At 61.1% G+C, this 16,768-nt stretch overlaps 1 protein-coding gene across 1 annotated transcript in view; it reads left to right on the forward strand.

The window, feature by feature from the left end:
* Nucleotides 1-913: 913 nt before the first annotated feature.
* Muc5b (mucin 5B, oligomeric mucus/gel-forming) overlaps nucleotides 914-16,768 on the forward strand; it is a 33,281-nt gene continuing 17,426 nt past the window's right edge. Inside the window, 25 exon segments of the mRNA XM_077798189.1 lie at nucleotides 914-983; nucleotides 3,149-3,220; nucleotides 4,012-4,273; nucleotides 4,423-4,537; nucleotides 4,683-4,773; nucleotides 5,526-5,632; nucleotides 6,171-6,372; nucleotides 6,792-6,917; nucleotides 7,363-7,480; nucleotides 7,563-7,701; nucleotides 7,945-8,055; nucleotides 8,330-8,399; nucleotides 8,747-8,884; nucleotides 9,223-9,387; nucleotides 9,590-9,684; nucleotides 10,567-10,693; nucleotides 10,900-11,155; nucleotides 12,056-12,114; nucleotides 12,385-12,485; nucleotides 12,743-12,894; nucleotides 13,185-13,323; nucleotides 13,451-13,564; nucleotides 14,429-14,608; nucleotides 14,916-15,155; nucleotides 16,523-16,679. Coding sequence (XP_077654315.1) covers nucleotides 914-983; nucleotides 3,149-3,220; nucleotides 4,012-4,273; nucleotides 4,423-4,537; nucleotides 4,683-4,773; nucleotides 5,526-5,632; nucleotides 6,171-6,372; nucleotides 6,792-6,917; nucleotides 7,363-7,480; nucleotides 7,563-7,701; nucleotides 7,945-8,055; nucleotides 8,330-8,399; nucleotides 8,747-8,884; nucleotides 9,223-9,387; nucleotides 9,590-9,684; nucleotides 10,567-10,693; nucleotides 10,900-11,155; nucleotides 12,056-12,114; nucleotides 12,385-12,485; nucleotides 12,743-12,894; nucleotides 13,185-13,323; nucleotides 13,451-13,564; nucleotides 14,429-14,608; nucleotides 14,916-15,155; nucleotides 16,523-16,679 — 3,406 coding nt within the window.

The following is a 16,768-nucleotide window of genomic DNA, read 5'->3' on the forward strand; positions in this document are numbered from 1 at the left end:
CATCCGCGTATGCATCCTGTAGAGGGTGCTGGTAGAGGCTGTTCACGGTCCAGCAGTGGCCACCCTGTGCCTGGGAAGCTTGACAAGCACATTTAAAGGCTGGGGCCAGGAAACCCCAGCGGCCCTCATTGCCACCACTCCCCAGCCTGTGTGCAGCACCCTTGCACGTCCAGGACCCCCGGAGTGCACACTCCTTCACCCCCACACAGGTGTGACAAGCTGGCTCTGGAGGAGGCACGGGATGCAGGTGCTCTGGCCTGCCTTGGCCAGCCAGCCTTGAGCCTCTCTCCCCAGCAGAGTGAAGCCTCGTGCCTTCCCAGAGGGCTCTCCCAGCTGCACATGGATCCTCCACCCAGGAAGCCCGTGAGTCACAAAGATCAGGTACACATGACCAAGGGGCATTCCTGAGCTGAGCAGGAGCCATGGGGCCAAGCCAGGCAATGACCCTAGAGAAGTCAGTCTGCCCACAGTGCCTTGTCACTCATCAGGGACCAGGAGCTGACGCAGGCCAGGCCCTCCACCCCTCCAGCCCACTCCTCTGTGGGCCAAGTTCCAGGAGGAGCTGACGTTGGGCAGGTCCGTGACTGCCCTCCCTACAGGTCCAGGAGCTCTGTATCCAGAGCAGCCCGGGCCAGTGGCCCTGCCCTCTCCCTCCCCATCATCAGAAGCTGCAGGGGGTGGTGAGGGTGACCCCTGTCTGGTGGCACAGAGCTGCAAATCCTTCCTCCTCCAGGCCTCTTTCCTGCCCCAGCCCCTCCCCAAGAACAAACACCCTGGCTGCCTGGAGCGGACAGGGCCCTACCTGGCCTTGAAGCTGGGCCAATGTGCACCACTACATAAGCCCAGGCCCCCAGAGAGGGAGCACCTTGCCCCACTCCCTCCTCGACTGCGGGCCCGCCGTGCCAGCCCCAGGATGGGCACCAGCAGCAGGAGCTGGGCACTGGTGTGGGCCCTCGAAGCCCTGCTCATGGTGTGGCCGGCAGGTAAGGCCAAAGCCCCTGGCTCTCTCGATGCTGTTTTCCCGCAGGGTAGCCTCTACCTGGGCATTTTCCTGACCAGCTGGACACAGTGCCCTCTCCACATGTCTGACACCATGGCCCCCTGGCCTCATGGGACTCCTGGGTCCTCAGCCCACGTCCCACTGGGGCCAACATAGTGTCAGGACCCAGAGACCAGCTCGGCTGAGGGTGCTGGGGAGAAGATCCTCAGCCTCAGGCAGGGCCCTGGGAGGAACCCCTGAGGATCTTGGCTTCAGGTTGGAGCAGGAGAGGCCATCAGCAAGGGGCCTGGCTGGGATCTCCCCTGGGCTCTGAGAGGCCCAGGTTCACCGTGAGGAGGGGCAGCCCCGACATGGTCCTCTGCCCAGGACCAGCCTGTCCCCCACAGCTGGGATAACAGCTGGCAGAGCACCCCAGTGGGGCTGGGCCTCCTGGTAAGGGGGGAACTATGTCTGGGTAATAGGGCTAGAGCCAGGTGGACAAGTAAGGCCAGAGCTCCCACCTGGGCCCAGGGCTGACCTGGGTTCCTAACATCCTGCCTGCCTGCCATGCGTCTCAGGCCACACAGGCTGCATGGCCCTTGTCACCCAGCTGTTTCTCTTAGCCATCTATTCTTGGGAAAGCCATGGTGCTAATACTTACTGTCATCAGGGAAAGACATGGCCCCAGGGAGCTGGGCACGGCTGCCTGGGGCCCAGCCTCCCCAGCTCTGCTGCCATTGGAGCTCAGGGCCTGGGCAGACATGAGATCACCTCCTGTGACTAGGAGGCACGGGGGTTCTCAGAGGACTGGGGCTGGGGTGATTCCTTCTCCAGGGCCGGGGAGCGCTGTGGAGGCCATGCCCGCTGCCAGGTTTGGATGCTAGCCTGCTCTGCTCAGCCATGTGCCCCTCCATCCAGGCTCTTGGGGGCCTGAGCAGGGTGGGCCTGCCTCATGAGTGGCTTCCTCCTCTAACTCTCTGGTTTGGTGGGGGCAAATAAAGCCAGAGTGGACTTGATTTTTGTCACAGCTGTGGCTGATGGGCTAAGCTGGACCCTGCAGAGGGATTCAGGTCTCTCTCCTAGACACGTCAGCTCAGGGGAGCGTGTATCCAGACCAGGTGCTCCCAGTGGCTGACAGCCGGCACGTCTCTGCCAGTGACAGAGACAGAGACGCAGGCTGCCTGGCCTGAGGAGGGCCTGCGCAGGGCGGATGCACACAGGTTGGGGGTGGTTTGATCCGGGTGTGACACCTGGCATTGTTGAGACTGAAACAGTAGGTGGCGGGGGCCAGGCTGGGCCATCTGTGCTGGGGAGGGGCTGTGGGTCTGGGGCCAGGGGTGCTGAGAGGGAGTGGCCGTGCTTCTGGGAAAAGCAGTCAAGCAGGGTCCTTGAATGGGATTCATGCACGGCCAGTCCCTGCGGTTTCCAGTCTCCAGCAGGACATGGCTGGGAAAATCAAACAGGAGGCTGAGCTGCTGTGGCTGTGTGCAGGCCTGAGTGCCAGAGTGGGGACCTGGCCCCTTGTAGAGCAGCTGGCCTCACCTGAGCCACTAGGGCTCTGGGAGCCTGTGAGGTTGAAGCTGCCCCTCTCCAGGCTCCCCAGAAGTCAGGCTGGTGGACGCAGCCTTGCCGAGAGGCAGCGGGCAGTTCAGGTCACCTTGGACAACCATCCCCATACCGGGAGCCGGATACCTGATCTGACTCGTGGTTCCAACTGGGACCTGGTTCTGGTCTTGGGTTCCTGCTAGGTCACACCTGGAAATCTTCAACTGTGGTCCACCCTCACAAAGCTGGTCTTTGTCCCCTGGGACAGGAGGGATGGGGCAGAACCCCCTAGATGGTAGCCATGGTTCAGGGACCAGGACCATTTCCTGATTCCATTCTCTTCCTTGAGCTGGTGGGGGCATCTGCCCTGTCACTTGAGAGATGAGCGTCACTGGCAGGGCTCACTTTGCCTGGGGGCAGCACAGAGCTCCAAGGCAGCCAGCCAGCTTCTGTGTGTTGAGTGGCAGGGTTGGGGCACACAGTAGGCAGGGCTGCCGGTGCTGGGCCGAGTCCTGTCCAGTTCCCAGAGCTGCTGTGCAGAGATGGGCCTCAGGCCAGAGCCTGTCATGGTCAAGGCTGCTGATAGGTCTGGCTTCTCTTTGATTTCCATCCCGTTTCCTGCAGAGACCCAGGGCCATGAGGAGCTGAGCTTGGGGAACCCAGAACCCACCCAGGACAATCACAGGACAAATAGTGGTATGTGTCCTAGGCTCTGGTATGAGGGCTCCTGACCAGGCAGAGGGTTCCAGCCAGGCAAGGTGACACCTTTTCACATAGCCATGTGTCCCACCAAGACCCTCCTGGATGGTGCCAGGCATAAGGAGTTCCAGAGAAGACAGAGTGTGGAGCACAGGATCAGATGCTCCCGTGTGTGTGAGCGAGCACGTGTACACACACATATACACACGACTCATGCAGACAGAAACACACAGGGCAGGAGTGCTTCCAGGGTCTAGGAGTGTCCAGAGGTGAGCAGTGAAGAACAGGACAGCCCTACCACCTGGACCAATGCATTAGTCCTGGGCTCCCCAATGTCCCCGGGGTGGGTATCACAGAGGGCAAGGGCCTGGGAAGGGTGCTCCAAGTGACCTGGCCCTCACTTGTAGTCTACCTCCCGTCTTCGTCTGCCTGGCCTGTGGTCTTTCCACCTACCGCCATCATGCCCAGCACAAGCTGTAAGTAGGCGGCACCCCCACCAGCTGGGGTGGGGGTCACAGACCTGGGGGTCAGGGTGGTACAGTGTGGGGCAACCAGGCAGCTCTGGGCAGGGCCTGAGGCTTCCCTGTGGACAGCTGCTGAGCACCCTGGGGCAGAGCCCCCTGTGGCAGGTGGGAGGACTGGTGCGTCAGCGCAGCTCCAAGAGCAGCGTGGTGGCCAGCTTTCCTGCTCCAACACAGGTGCCTGGTCTCTGTGGGGCTGGCACAGAGTGGGCAGAGGGCGTGGGGTGGGGACATGCAGAGGTGGCTCCATCACCCGGCTCCCTGCAGCCCTGAACCGGGCCCACAACGGGCAGGTGTGCAGCACCTGGGGCGACTTCCACTACAAGACCTTCGACGGCGACATCTTCCGCTTCCCCGGCCTGTGCAACTACGTGTTCTCTGCCCACTGTGGAGCCGCCTACGAGGACTTCAACCTGCAGATGCGCCGCAGCTTGGCAGGCTCCAGTTCCACCATCAGCCGCATTGTCCTCAAGACCCAGGGGCTGGTGCTGGAGCTGTCCCACAGCTCTGTCCTTGTCAATGGACAGCGGTGAGCAGGGCCCTGGGTGCCACCACCAGTCTTCTGGGCCCCAATCCCTCGCCACTACCACGACTCCCAGGTGGGGCCAGGACCAGAGCTGGAAGGGCACTGGGGGCCACTCATGCCCTGCTGAGGGAGGATTGGAACTTCCTTCCCAGGGAGGAGCTGCCCTACAGTCGTGCTGGCTTCCTGGTAGAGCAGAGTGGTGACTATGTGAAGGTCAGCGTCCGGCTGCTGCTGACCTTTCTGTGGAATGGGAGGGACAGTGCCCTGGTAAGCATCATCATCATAGGGACATACAGGGGGTTGGAGGGGACCTTTCTGACCCCCAGGGCAGGTGGAATGGGGGGACATACCAGGCAGGCCCTGGAGCCAGGGGTCATGTGACCAAGTGGAGCTGCCCCTGTTCTGCCCTCAGCTGGAACTGGACTCTAAGTATGCCAACCAGACATGTGGGCTGTGCGGAGACTTCAACGGGTTCCCAGCCAGCAATGAATTCTTTGTCCACAGTGAGTGCTGCCTGGAGGCCAGGGACCAGGGACCAGTGTGCCCAGCCAGCCAAGGGCCAACAATCCCAGGGAGCCCAGGAAGGCAGACTTGGGCAGGGGCACCCGCATGGAGGGAAGTGGGGGGGTATGCCATTTTGGGGTTGTGGGATTCTCCTGTTGGCTGACTGCAGGGGGTCCGTCTCCCTGCTCCTGAGCCTGCAGCTCCACCCACACACCATCTCCCCTGCTCCTGAGCCTGCAGCTCCACCCACACACCATCTCCCCAGCTCCAGAGCCTGCAGCTCCACCCACACACCATCTCCCCTGCTCCTGAGCCTGCAGCTCCACCCACACACCATCTCCCCTGCTCCTGAGCCTGCAGCTCCACCCACACACCATCTCCCCAGCTCCAGAGCCTGCAGCTCCACCCACACACCATCTCCCCTGCTCCTGAGCCTGCAGCTCCACCCACACACCATCTCCCCAGCTCCAGAGCCTGCAGCTCCACCCACACACCATCTCCCCTGCTCCTGAGCCTGCAGCTCCACCCACACACCATCTCCCCAGCTCCAGAGCCTGCAGCTCCACCCACACACCATCTCCCCAGTTCCAGAGCCTGCAGCTCTACCCACACACCATCTCCCCTGCTCCTGAGCCTGCAGCTCCACCCACACACCATCTCCCCAGCTCCAGAGCCTGCAGCTCCACCCACACACCATCTCCCCAGCTCCAGAGCCTGCAGCTCTACCCACACTGTGCTTTCTCTCTGGTAGACACCAGGCTGAGCCCTCTCCAGTTTGGGAACCTGCAGAAGCTGGATGGTCCTACGGAGACTTGCCAGGACCCCCTGCCCTCCCTGGACAACAACTGCACATATGAAGTGAGCACTTTCTCCATGTGACCCCAGGGGTAGGAACAGCAAGAGGCCTTGGCAGCTGATGTGGGACCATGGCACAGTCAGGCCATGGTCTAAGGCCTGAGGAGCGTCCTTGCCTGACAGAGGAGAGTGGGTCTCTGGTTCCCATTCAGTCAGGGGCTGGGCACTGGTGTTTGGACCCCAGGAAGGCAGGCAGCCCAGCGCCCACCAGCAGAACAGAGTGGGCATGGGAAGTTGGGTGAATCTAGGGCACACATGCTCCAGGCGGGTGGGTGGCATACACCAGAAGCCCAAGTGCCTGCCTCTATCAGGTTGGGCCAAGGAGGCACCCAGAGATCCCAGAACAAGAAGCCCTTACCAATATCACAGAGGACTCCTCCTTTGGATGTGGCCTGGAATGGGTAGGTGGATGGATGGGTGGGTTGCTGGGTGAGTGGAAGGAATCTCAAGGGGAAGGAGGGATTCCTTGGTCTGGTCTGTAAGGGGCAGTGTTCCCCGATAAGCACCGTGGCAATCCTACAGCCTCCCTGTCCCCCCCCAGGAGGACATCTGCCACTGCACCCTGCTGGGCCCGGCCTTCGCTGAGTGCAATAAGCTGGTGGACCCCGATCCGTATGTGACCGCCTGTGCCCAGGATCTGTGCCACTGCCCCACATGCCCCTGTGCTACCATTGCCGAGTATTCCCGCCAGTGTGCCCAAGCAGGGGGCCAGCCACAGAACTGGAGGGGCCCCAAACTCTGCCGTGAGTGCCCCCCACAGGGCCCAGGGCATACACTGGGAGCCAGTGCCCGGCATCTGGCTGGAGAGACAACAGGGAAGAAATGGCTACTCAGGGGCCCCAAAAAGAGGAGCAAGTGAGGAGAGAGGCAGGTGCGGGATAGCTGTGGAGACAACACGGAAGTGAAACCCCCGGGGGTTGGGGGCCCAGGGGGAGGACCTGGACCTCAGGCACAGTGAGCAGACATGTGTCAGGACCTCAGGGCATGGTGGGAAGAAGGGCATGTGGGAGGCATTGGGCCCAGGCGTCCCTCACATCCTGCCTCTCCCAGGAGACACCTTTTGGGGACCTTGGTGGACATGGAGGCAGGGAATGGGTGCAGTCCCAGCTGACCTGAGTGGTTGGCTGGGACGCCTGGGCTAAGGGCCGCCTCCCTATTGCAGCACGGACGTGCCCCATGAACATGCAGCACCAGGAGTGTGGCTCCCCCTGCACAGACACCTGCTCCAACCCCCAGCGCTCCCAGCTCTGCGAGGACCACTGTGTGGCCGGCTGCTTCTGCCCTCCAGGCAGGCCTGTGCCCTTTGCCCCACTTTCAGGGTCACTGTCTCCAACATCTGACCCCTGCATCTGCTGAGGGCCCAGGACAGCCCTCCTCACCTTGGAGGGCTGGAAGGCCCTACCTGGGGTCCCACCCAAGGGTCAAGGTTGGGGTGGGCACTGTTAGGAAGCCAGAGACCTGATGTCCTGTGGGAGGAGGCAGCACAGGTGTCACAGAGCCCAGGAGCCAGGTGGAGAAGCAGGCCAGAGGACACAGTGCTCACCCCAAGCCACCAGGGTTCAGGCAGGGGCAGTGTCCCAGTCCAGGGGCTCTTCTTCTACTTCTGAGGCTGTGGTCTTCTTAGAGGCAAGATGCCCCCACACCCGGGGAAGGTGACCTTTCTCTATGCCTCAGTGTCCCCATCTGTGCACAGGGGGCCCCTGTGCTCACTAGCCCCCTCATCCCTTCCCCAGGCATGGTGCTGGACGACATCACGCACTCTGGCTGCCTGCCTCTGGCACAGTGCCCCTGCACCCACAGCGGCCACACCTACATGCCCGGGACCTCCTTTACTACCACCTGCAGCTCCTGGTGGGCCCCCAGCCTTGACAGGGTGGGAGGGGTGGGCCCGCCTCTTCCCCACACCCCTCCTGCTTACGGTCTTTCCACCCAGCACCTGCTTTGGGGGTCTGTGGCAATGTCAGGACCAGCCGTGCCCTGGCACCTGCTCTGTGCAGGGAGGGTCCCACATCTCCACCTATGACAAGAAGACATACGATGTCCACGGAGACTGCAGCTACCTTCTGTCCAAGGTGCGGCCCCGGCAGGGCCTCTGGGTCCCTCAGCCCTCCCACCCTAGTGAGGGTTCCTGGTGACTGTCTGCTTGGGGGCACTCCCCTGTTGGGAGGGAAGCCCCAGGCCCCGAGACAAGCTGCCTGGAGGTGACCTGGTGCCCAGGCCACTTTTCCTCTGGGTCACATCCAGCCCTCATCAGCACTGGGCCTAGGGATGCTCCTGTCCCACACTCAGCTCACACACATGCGGTCTCCCAACAGAAATGTGCCGACAGCAGCTTCACTGTGCTGGCCGAGCTGCGGAAATGCGGCCGGACAGACACAGAGAACTGTCTCAGAGGAGTGACACTCAGCCTCAATGGTGGGGACACGGTGAGAGACCAGTCCTGGGCACCACCGTGCCCTGGGCTGGGAGTAGCAGAGGTGGGAGGCCTGGGAGATGAGTCAGACCCCCTGCTTTGGCTCCCGGGGCAGCCACTTCCCAGGTGGACAGTTCTGGGGCCCACCACACCTGTCACCCCGAGCTTCCCTCTGGCTCTGTCCCTGTGGGGTCCCCAGGCCAGAGCTCGCTCCCCTTTGGGTGGCCAGCTGGGGCTGGCTGCCACAACAGCTCTTCCAGCCACTGACCATGACCCCGCCCCTCCAGACCATCCGGATCCAGGCCAGCGGTGGCGTGTTCATGAACTCCATTTACACCCAGCTGCCTGTGTCAGCAGGTGCGTAGCTTCCTGAGACGCCGGGCTAGGTTCAGCACCTCCCAAGTAGGGTCAGCCCCTGAGCCCAGCAGGGTCCAGCTCTTCCCCCGCAAGTCCTTCATGGCCTCTTACCTACAACTTGGGGGTGGCAAAGGTCCTGCCCCAGGATGCTGTGGGGACCTGCCCTCTTGGGAGGTTAACAGTCCTTCAGGACCTGTGAATCCTGTGGGCCACAGGCAGGAGAGCTCCTGCCTCTGCTGCAGGGTCCAGCAGGATGGCTGGGCCCAGTTGCAACCTGTCCCAGGCAGCGCTGCCTGTCTGGCTAGCCAGGCTTCAAGTACCCCTGACAACCCACCCCTCCACCACAGCCAACATCACCATCTTCAGACCCACGTCCTTCTTCATCCTGGTGCAGACAGGCCTTGGCCTGCAGGTGCAGGTGCAGCTGGTGCCCCTCATGCAGGTGTATCTCAGGCTGGACCCCGCCTACCATGGCCAGATGTGTGGTGAGGCCCTGGTGGTTTGGGGGCTGGGCTGGGGAGGAGGTCTGTACACAGCTGGAGGCTGCCAGGCAGTGGGTAGACAGAGGCTGGCAGTGGACAGGGAGTGCTGGAGACCCCAGCATCAGCCCAGGATGCCTGACAGCTGACTGGTGGCCAGGGAGGTGGCCAAAAAGCAGAGAGCAAGCTGTGCTGTCCCAGCTCAGGCCAGCCTCGACCCAGCTTATCTGCAGATGGTTCTGGAAGCAACCCCAGGGGAGTTCCCCCTTGATCTGCCTTGAGGATTGGGGAGGACAGGCTGAGTAGACAACTTGCTGTACCTGCTGCCTGGCTCCTGCCCCCAGGGCTGTGTGGGAACTTCAACCAGAACCAAGCTGATGACTTCATGGCCCTCAGTGGCGTGGTGGAGGGCACAGGTGCCGCCTTCGCCAACACCTGGAAGACCCAGGCTGCCTGCCCCAATGCCAAGAACATCTTCGAGGACCCCTGCTCGCTCAGCGTGGAGAACGGTACCCTCTCCCCCACAATCCCACCAGGCAGCCCTGACTGACCCTGGGACCACAGGGGCCTTATGTAGGCAGATAGCATGAGCGGGATAGAGTTAAGGAGGGAGGGAGGCCCCTGGGCGTGATGGTGGAAGCCCCACATTCCAGCCCCGTTCCCTGGCTGAGAGGCCAGTGAGGGGCAGTAGGCACTTCTCTCCCTCTCCAGAGAACTACGCCCAGCACTGGTGCTCACTGCTGACCAACCGCACAGGCCCCTTCTCCGCTTGCCACTCCACCATCAGCCCCTCATCCTTCTACTCGGTCAGAGTCCATGAGCGGCTGGGGTGGGCTGTGGGGGGCGGCTGGAGAGGAGCCCTTGGAGCATCCCTGCCTCATCAGGGCCTCATCCCCCCAACACACACACACACACACACTGCCTCCCGTGGATTGGGAGAGCCCTGAGGGAGAACTGCCCATTTGGAGCTGACGGACAGCATGGGCATGTAGACAGAAGCAAGAGTCCTGGAAGCTCCCGGAGAGAGTCCTTCTGGCCTTAGGCTCCATGTGGACATCTGCTCTGTGTCAACACTTCACTCTCATGAGGACGCCAGTCACTGGAAGAGGGCCACCGCTTGGCCTTGACTTTACTCTGTTCTTTGCACACTTGGCCTGTCCATAGGAGCTGGGAAGAACTCTGGGGCACCTTTTTTGCAGACACAATTTAACCCACAACAGGTGGCTTGGGGGTCACTTTTCTGGAAGTCTAAAGTTCTAAAAAGCATGGAACCCTAGCCCTGGGGGTGTTCTCTGATGACAGAGCCGAGCTCACCCCCATGCCCATCCTGTTGACACTGCCTCTCACAGACCCTTCCTCAGTTTCCCCTTCCCACCTAGCCACACACACCCCCACAGATCATCCTGAGTGAAGTATCTCCATGCAAGTTGGGTCTGTCCTAGTCCTGTGGACCCCAGATTTACCCGGTCCCGACCTGGCCTTCAGAGCAGACTCCACTCTGCTGGCCTGCCACCACTTCCCCAAGATGACCTCAAGCTCTGTTCCTAACATGAGGCCCTCCTGTCAAGTCCCCCACATGGGCCATCTGTCTTTGAGTCCTGACCCTGGGTGGATTAAGGGGGGAAGAAATAATGGGGATGAGGGACCCTGGGGACTAGGTCCCTGACCCTGATGTCTCTGGCCCCCAGAACTGCATGTTCGACACGTGCAACTGCGAGAAGAGCGAGGACTGCATGTGTGCGGCCCTGTCCTCCTACGTGCAGGCCTGTGCTGCTGAGGGCGTGCTGCTGCGTGGCTGGAGGGCCGGTGTCTGCAGTGAGTGCCAGCTGTCTAGGCCTCATGGGTGGGAGTGGGGCTTGCGGGCCTTGGTGGGGGACAGTGACGGCTTACTGGATTCTTGGCCAAGAGCTTGGTGTGTCCCCACTCAACCTCATGAGGACGTTCACTGTTCCAGTCAGAGGAGGTGGGGGGTTGGGCCAAGTGGCCAGCCACTGACCTGTCCCTCACCCTTACCCGCACAGCCAAGTACATGAGCAATTGCCCCAAGTCTCAGAGCTACCAGTATGTGGTGGACACCTGCCCGCCCACCTGCCGTGCCCTGAGTGAGGCCGACACCACCTGCAGTGTCAGCTTTGTGCCTGTGGATGGCTGCACCTGCCCGGAGAACACCTTCCTGAATGACGCAGGCCTGTGTGTGCCCGCCCAGAAGTGCCCCTGCTACTTGCACGGCACCATGGTGGCCAATGGGGAGACCGTGCAGGAAAACAGCATGGTGTGGTAAGGAGGGCCATGGGTGGGGCGGGCCTGAGCTCCCTGCACCCCTCGCCCCTCCAAGCCACCCTCACAACTCATTGCTGCCCCCAGCCCAGGCAGGGAGGGTCTGGCTGCAGGTCTGTCCATGCCAGATATTTCTGTGCCCCATCCCATCCCCGAAGGGATCTGAGACACAAAGGGACCAGGCTGGGGGAGGACACCTGCCAGGCCCTCTACCAAGAGGTCTGGAGGTTGTGTGAGGGTCTTGGGGACCAGGGAGTGGTGGCGGTGTGTGCCTGGTGGGCCTCCTGCCAGGCAGTTCTCACTGGGGCCAGCAGGGTGTGCCCAACCCCACTCTCTCCCTGCCTTGAAGGCAGTTTCTTCACCAGCCCTGTCCGTCAGTTTCCATCACCGTGACAGGAAACCTGAGGCCAACCTATGCCGAGGGTTACTCTAGCCACAGTTTTGGAGGTTGCAGGCTGGCTCTGCTGCTGGGTGAGGCAGGATGTTGTGGCAAACTTGCACACTGCATGGCGGGGAGCCAGAGAGTGAGAGAGGGGCCAGGGTCCCACATCCCCTCAACATCCCCTTTACCTGCCCCAATGACCTCGCTCCTCCACTCCTCCCCATAGCTCCAAAGACTGGCTGCCAAGCCTTTGGCATGCAGGCCTTTCAGTGACATTCTGGGTCCAAAGGGTAGGACAAGCTGAGGGCCATGTCCTCCTCCCTACGTCCAGCTGCCTTCCTGAACATGCACCTGCCTTTTCCGGGTGGGGACCTCCACAGAGGCCCCAGGAGCAGCTTCCCCGTCTCTTCAGGAGGTGGGGCGGCCTGGAGAGGGCCAGCCCTGGGGGCGTGCAGGAAGCCTGGGGTGGAGTCAGTGGGAGACGCTGGGTCCAGAGCAGGCTGGCCTGTCTCTTGCAGCTCATGTGCAGATGGGAAGCTGAGCTGCCTGGGAGCCCTGACGCAGAAGGCCGCATTTGGTAAAGCACCCGCCCTGCCCAGCGCCCTGGGGCCATCAGTCCCTGCCTAGACCCTGCCTCAGGCCCAGCAGAGTTGCTCAAGGTGGAGAAAGGCCAGGAGTCTGTCCCACAGTGCGGAGGTTGCCCTTGAGGTTGGGGTCCTGGGCTACACCACCTGGGCAGCATTCACAGTGACCTGGGCAGCATTCACAGCAGCAGGATGGAGTCAGCCGACTTGGGGTCCAAGGCGACTCTATCCCTGGGCCCCTCCCAAGTGCTTGATCTCCCCAGGGTGTGTGGCGCCCATGATGTATCTGGACTGCAGCAATGTCTCAGCGGGCACCCCAGGGGTCGAGTGCCTCAGGAGCTGCCACTCCTTGGACATGGACTGTGTGAGTCTTTCCGGGCACAGCCATGGCACAGCCCATGGCCCCAGTGGAGATCCTAAGCTAGGGGGATGCAGCCTGTGATGATCCTGGGTCCTAGGGGACCAATGGCTGTGAGCTTTGTGGACCCAGATATGCCACACCTGTGTGGCTTCTGTTTGGACACTCCTAGGATGGACAGTATCCACTGGGTGTCCTAAAACCCTGAACTGGGGCAAACAGGCCTCTCCTAGTCCCTGACCCAGACTCCCTGTGCCCCATAGTTCAGCACACACTGTGTCTCAGGCTGCGTGTGTCCCCCGGGGCTGGTGGCAGATGGGAGTGGGGGCTGCGTGGCCAAGGAGGACTGCCCCTGTGTCCACAATGAGGCATCCTACAAGCCGGGGGCCACCATCCGGGTCGACTGCAACACCTGGTAGGTCTGGATCCCCTTAGTCAGCGGGCTTGGAGGTGTACATGGGGACAGTGACTTGAAATGGCCTGGGTGTAGCAGAGCCTTGGCAGGTGGCCATGCTTATAGGACCCCATTCTGTGGAGAAGGGGCCTGGGTCTCTGACCCAAGGTGACAGGATGCATGCCCACAGCAAGGTTGCCCTTGCCACAAGTATGCCCCTGAGCCTGGAGGGGGCAGAATGCAGGCACAGGGATGGCCAGCAGCCTCAGAGGCAAGCTCTATGAGCAACCCCCCACCCCACCATCTAACAGCACCTGCAGGAACCGCCGGTGGGAGTGCAGCAGCCAGCCCTGCCTGGGCACCTGTGTGGCCTATGGGGATGGCCACTTTATCACCTTTGATGGCGAGCGCTACAGCTTCGAAGGCAGCTGCCAATACACCCTGGCCCAGGTGGGTGCTCCCACCTCTCCCCAAGGCTGGTGGCTGGGGCCCATGACCCTGGCCCAGGTGGGTGCCCCCACCTCTCCCGAAGTCTGATGGCTGGGGCCCATGACCAGCGTCATCTCTTCCTGCCCAGGACTACTGTGGGGGCAATGGCAGCTCCAGCGGGACTTTCCGCATCACCACTGAGAACGTCCCCTGTGGGACCACAGGAACCACCTGCTCCAAGGCCATCAGACTCTTCCTGGGGGTGAGCGCACATGAGCAACCCCTGCAGCGCCCCAGCCTGAACTCCATCCTGGGCTCTCTGCCACAGTGCTTTTCCCGTGGTGCTTGTTCGTAGCGGACACGCCCAAGCCCAGGACTCAGGACAGCAGATGCTTGCTGCCTCTCCATCCTGGGGCCAGAGGTCCCAGATCAGAAATGCAGGGCCAGGCTCCTGAGAGGCCTGGGAGGGCCCTTCATGGCTTGTCAGTTCTAGGGACCTCAGTGTCCTTGTCCTGTGGCCATTCCACTGTAGTTTCTGCCTGTGTCTCCTCATGGCCTTCGCTGTGTGTGCTCTCCTCTCTCTCATAAGTACATTGCCATGTAATGCAGGTTGATCCCATTTCAAGATCCTTCTCTGAATCACCTGCCAAGACCCCCTTCCCCATAAGGTCACAGTAACATAGCCTGGGGATGCAACTGTGGACCAATTTTTCGGGGGGGGCATAATTCACCCTACCATGCCTGGGGCACTCCTTTCAGAAAAAGCATTCGCGAGGCAGAAAGAAGAGCTCTGGATCAGGGCGCTTCCCCCTCGAAGGATGGGGAGGAGCTGAGAAGGCAACAATAGGTCGGACGAGGGGAGTGGGGGGTGGCATGGGGTACAGGGCTGGACAGAGTGGGCCTTTGGGGGCTCCTCAGCTAGAACACAGCCTGACATTCCCACAGCCTCCCCTAGCTACCAGCACTTCCTGCCATCCTCCCGCCAAACTCCCTCCACCAGGGTTCCTTACACCTCAATCCCCTGTGTGCGTGAACTCCCTGGCTGGAGAGGGTCCTCAGGGTTGGCAGGCTGGCTTCTGGCCCCTAGCAACCTGCAGCTGTTGTCCCTGTGTGCCTCCATCTGCAGAGCTATGAGATGATCCTCCACGAGGGGGGCTTCAAGGTGTTGGAAAGGGGGCAGGGTGGGGATCTGCCCTACAAGATCCGCTACATGGGCATCTTCCTGGTCATCGAGACCCGCAGTGGGCTGGTAGTGTCCTGGGACCGGAAGACCAGCGTGTTCATCGGTCTGCATCAGCATTACAAGGTGAGTGCAGGCCAGCAAGGGCTTCCTCCTCACCTGGCCTGGAAGGAGAGACCACCTACACAGCCAGGTTCCAGAGTGAAGAGTTGAGCCACACTCATAGACAGGTGCTTTGGAGCCTGGGATGGATGCTGGTTCTGTCCACTGGCCTTTGCTATGGCAGAGGGCTCTCTGGGGTACCCCATGACCTGCTTCACACCTTGTGCCCATGCAAGTTCCCTTGGTGCTGCCCAGGGGAGCTGGGTGCCCTCCCTCTTCTGCTCCTGGCCAGGCTCTGTGCCCAGCCTCCCTTCTCCCTGTGCTTCTGCAGGGCAGGGTCTGCGGCCTGTGTGGGAACTTCGATGGCAATGCCCTCAATGACTTCACCACACGGAGCCAGGCCGTGGTGAGCGATGTGCTAGAGTTTGGAAACAGTTGGAAGTTCTCCCCGTCCTGCCCGGATGCCCTGGTGCCCAAGGACCCCTGCACCACCAACCCTTACCGCAAGGCCTGGGCCCAGAAGCAGTGCAGCATCATCCACAGTGCCACCTTCGCCACCTGCCACTCTCAGGTGGGGCTCAGAAAGACCCACAGCTCTGGGCCTGGTGGGCAGGGGCAGCAGATCGTAGCCTCTGGGTAGGGGTGTGGATGCGGCGGGCCTTGGAGGATAGTCTTGACCTGACTGCATCCCATAGCACAGGGTCCTGCATTCCGGATTCCAGTCTGGCTCTCCCACTAGGCAGGCTCTGTGATCTTTGTGCCCAGCATGGAAGTGTCTTCATTGTTTGGGGACCTATCCTTGAGCACAGCTCTCATCAAAGCTTCCCAGGGAGGGATCCCTGACATATCCTGTGACAATCTCCAGAACTGCCCAGGCTGCAACACTAACAGAAAGCTAGCAGGGGGTCTCTTAGAGGAAGTGGGGGTAGTTTTCAGTAGAGACTTCCAAATATCATTTCCCGTGGCTTTAACAAATACTGAAGTATCCACTCAGGGGCATGGCTTCCTCATTCAGGATCCTAAGTGGTAGTGAGAGGAGGGTAGCTCATGTAGGAGCAGCTGCTAGCTAACACACAAAGTGACCTTTGCTGAGGTCACTCCCCATGGCCCATCCTTAGACGCAGGTAGCTGCATGCAGGTAACTTCCATTGACTTGGAAGATGCTTAGTAGCTGACAAAACTGACCTCAGCTTTGAAGGCTGCCGTGTTGAGGTAAGGAAAAAATTGGATCCACCTATGGGTCTACTGTCCAGAAGAATGTGAGTTGGGGGCTGCCCCTCCTTGACCTAGACAATGGGCAGCTCCTTGTTGTCCAGGCAGGTTAACCATGTGGCCCAAAGTGCAGTTTGGAGTTAAGCAATACCTGTAATCTGGTATGAGCTGTCCAACCCAGTACTTCCTCAGGGCACATCCTGGGTGCCAGGCTCAGCCCAGCGAATGGGAACAGAACCTGCTAGCATGGAGCTCACCTTTGGGAGTGAGACAGCCAGGCGGTCAGGGTGGGCTCTGCATAGGAGCCTGGCAGGGAGTCACCAAGGCCATGGGAGCAGCAGTCCAGGGAATGAGTTAGCTAGCAGGATGGTAGAGGGGGCCAGGAGGCTTGTGGGCTGGAGCAGAGCAAACCAAAGGCTCGAGAGCAGAGAGGCAACCAGGGATGGCTCGTGTCCCTGGCAGGTCTGGAAACTGCACCACATGAGCAGGTTCATATAAGAAGGTCTGAGGAGCATGAGTATGGGTGCCCAAGTGGGCAGGTGCCCAGGTGGGCTGCAGAGGAGGTGCTGGGCAGCTCCCATTTGGGATACTCTAAAGATACTTGAAGCCCAGGATCCAGGATCTTGGACCACTGGTGTGGGATTGACCTACCACTGGCTGCAGAAACTTGCCCAGGGCCAGCTGGCTCCTGACCACGGCACATGTTGCCCTCTCCCTTTGCTCCAGGTCGACTCCACCAAGTACTACGAGGCCTGTGTGCATGATGCGTGTGCCTGCGACTCGGGAGGAGATTGTGAGTGTTTCTGCACCGCTGTGGCTGCCTATGCCCAGGCCTGCCACGAAGCTGGCGTGTGTGTGTCCTGGAGGACACCAGACGTCTGTCGTGAGTAGGGGCTCTGCCCATGTGCTGAAGGGCATGGGGGTGGGAGGTGGGCTGTAGCCTCTGTACCCACATGCAGGCTCTGGGACTGC

Source organism: Urocitellus parryii, chromosome 4 (genome assembly GCF_045843805.1).
Source record: "Urocitellus parryii isolate mUroPar1 chromosome 4, mUroPar1.hap1, whole genome shotgun sequence".
NCBI lineage: Eukaryota > Metazoa > Chordata > Mammalia > Rodentia > Sciuridae > Urocitellus > Urocitellus parryii.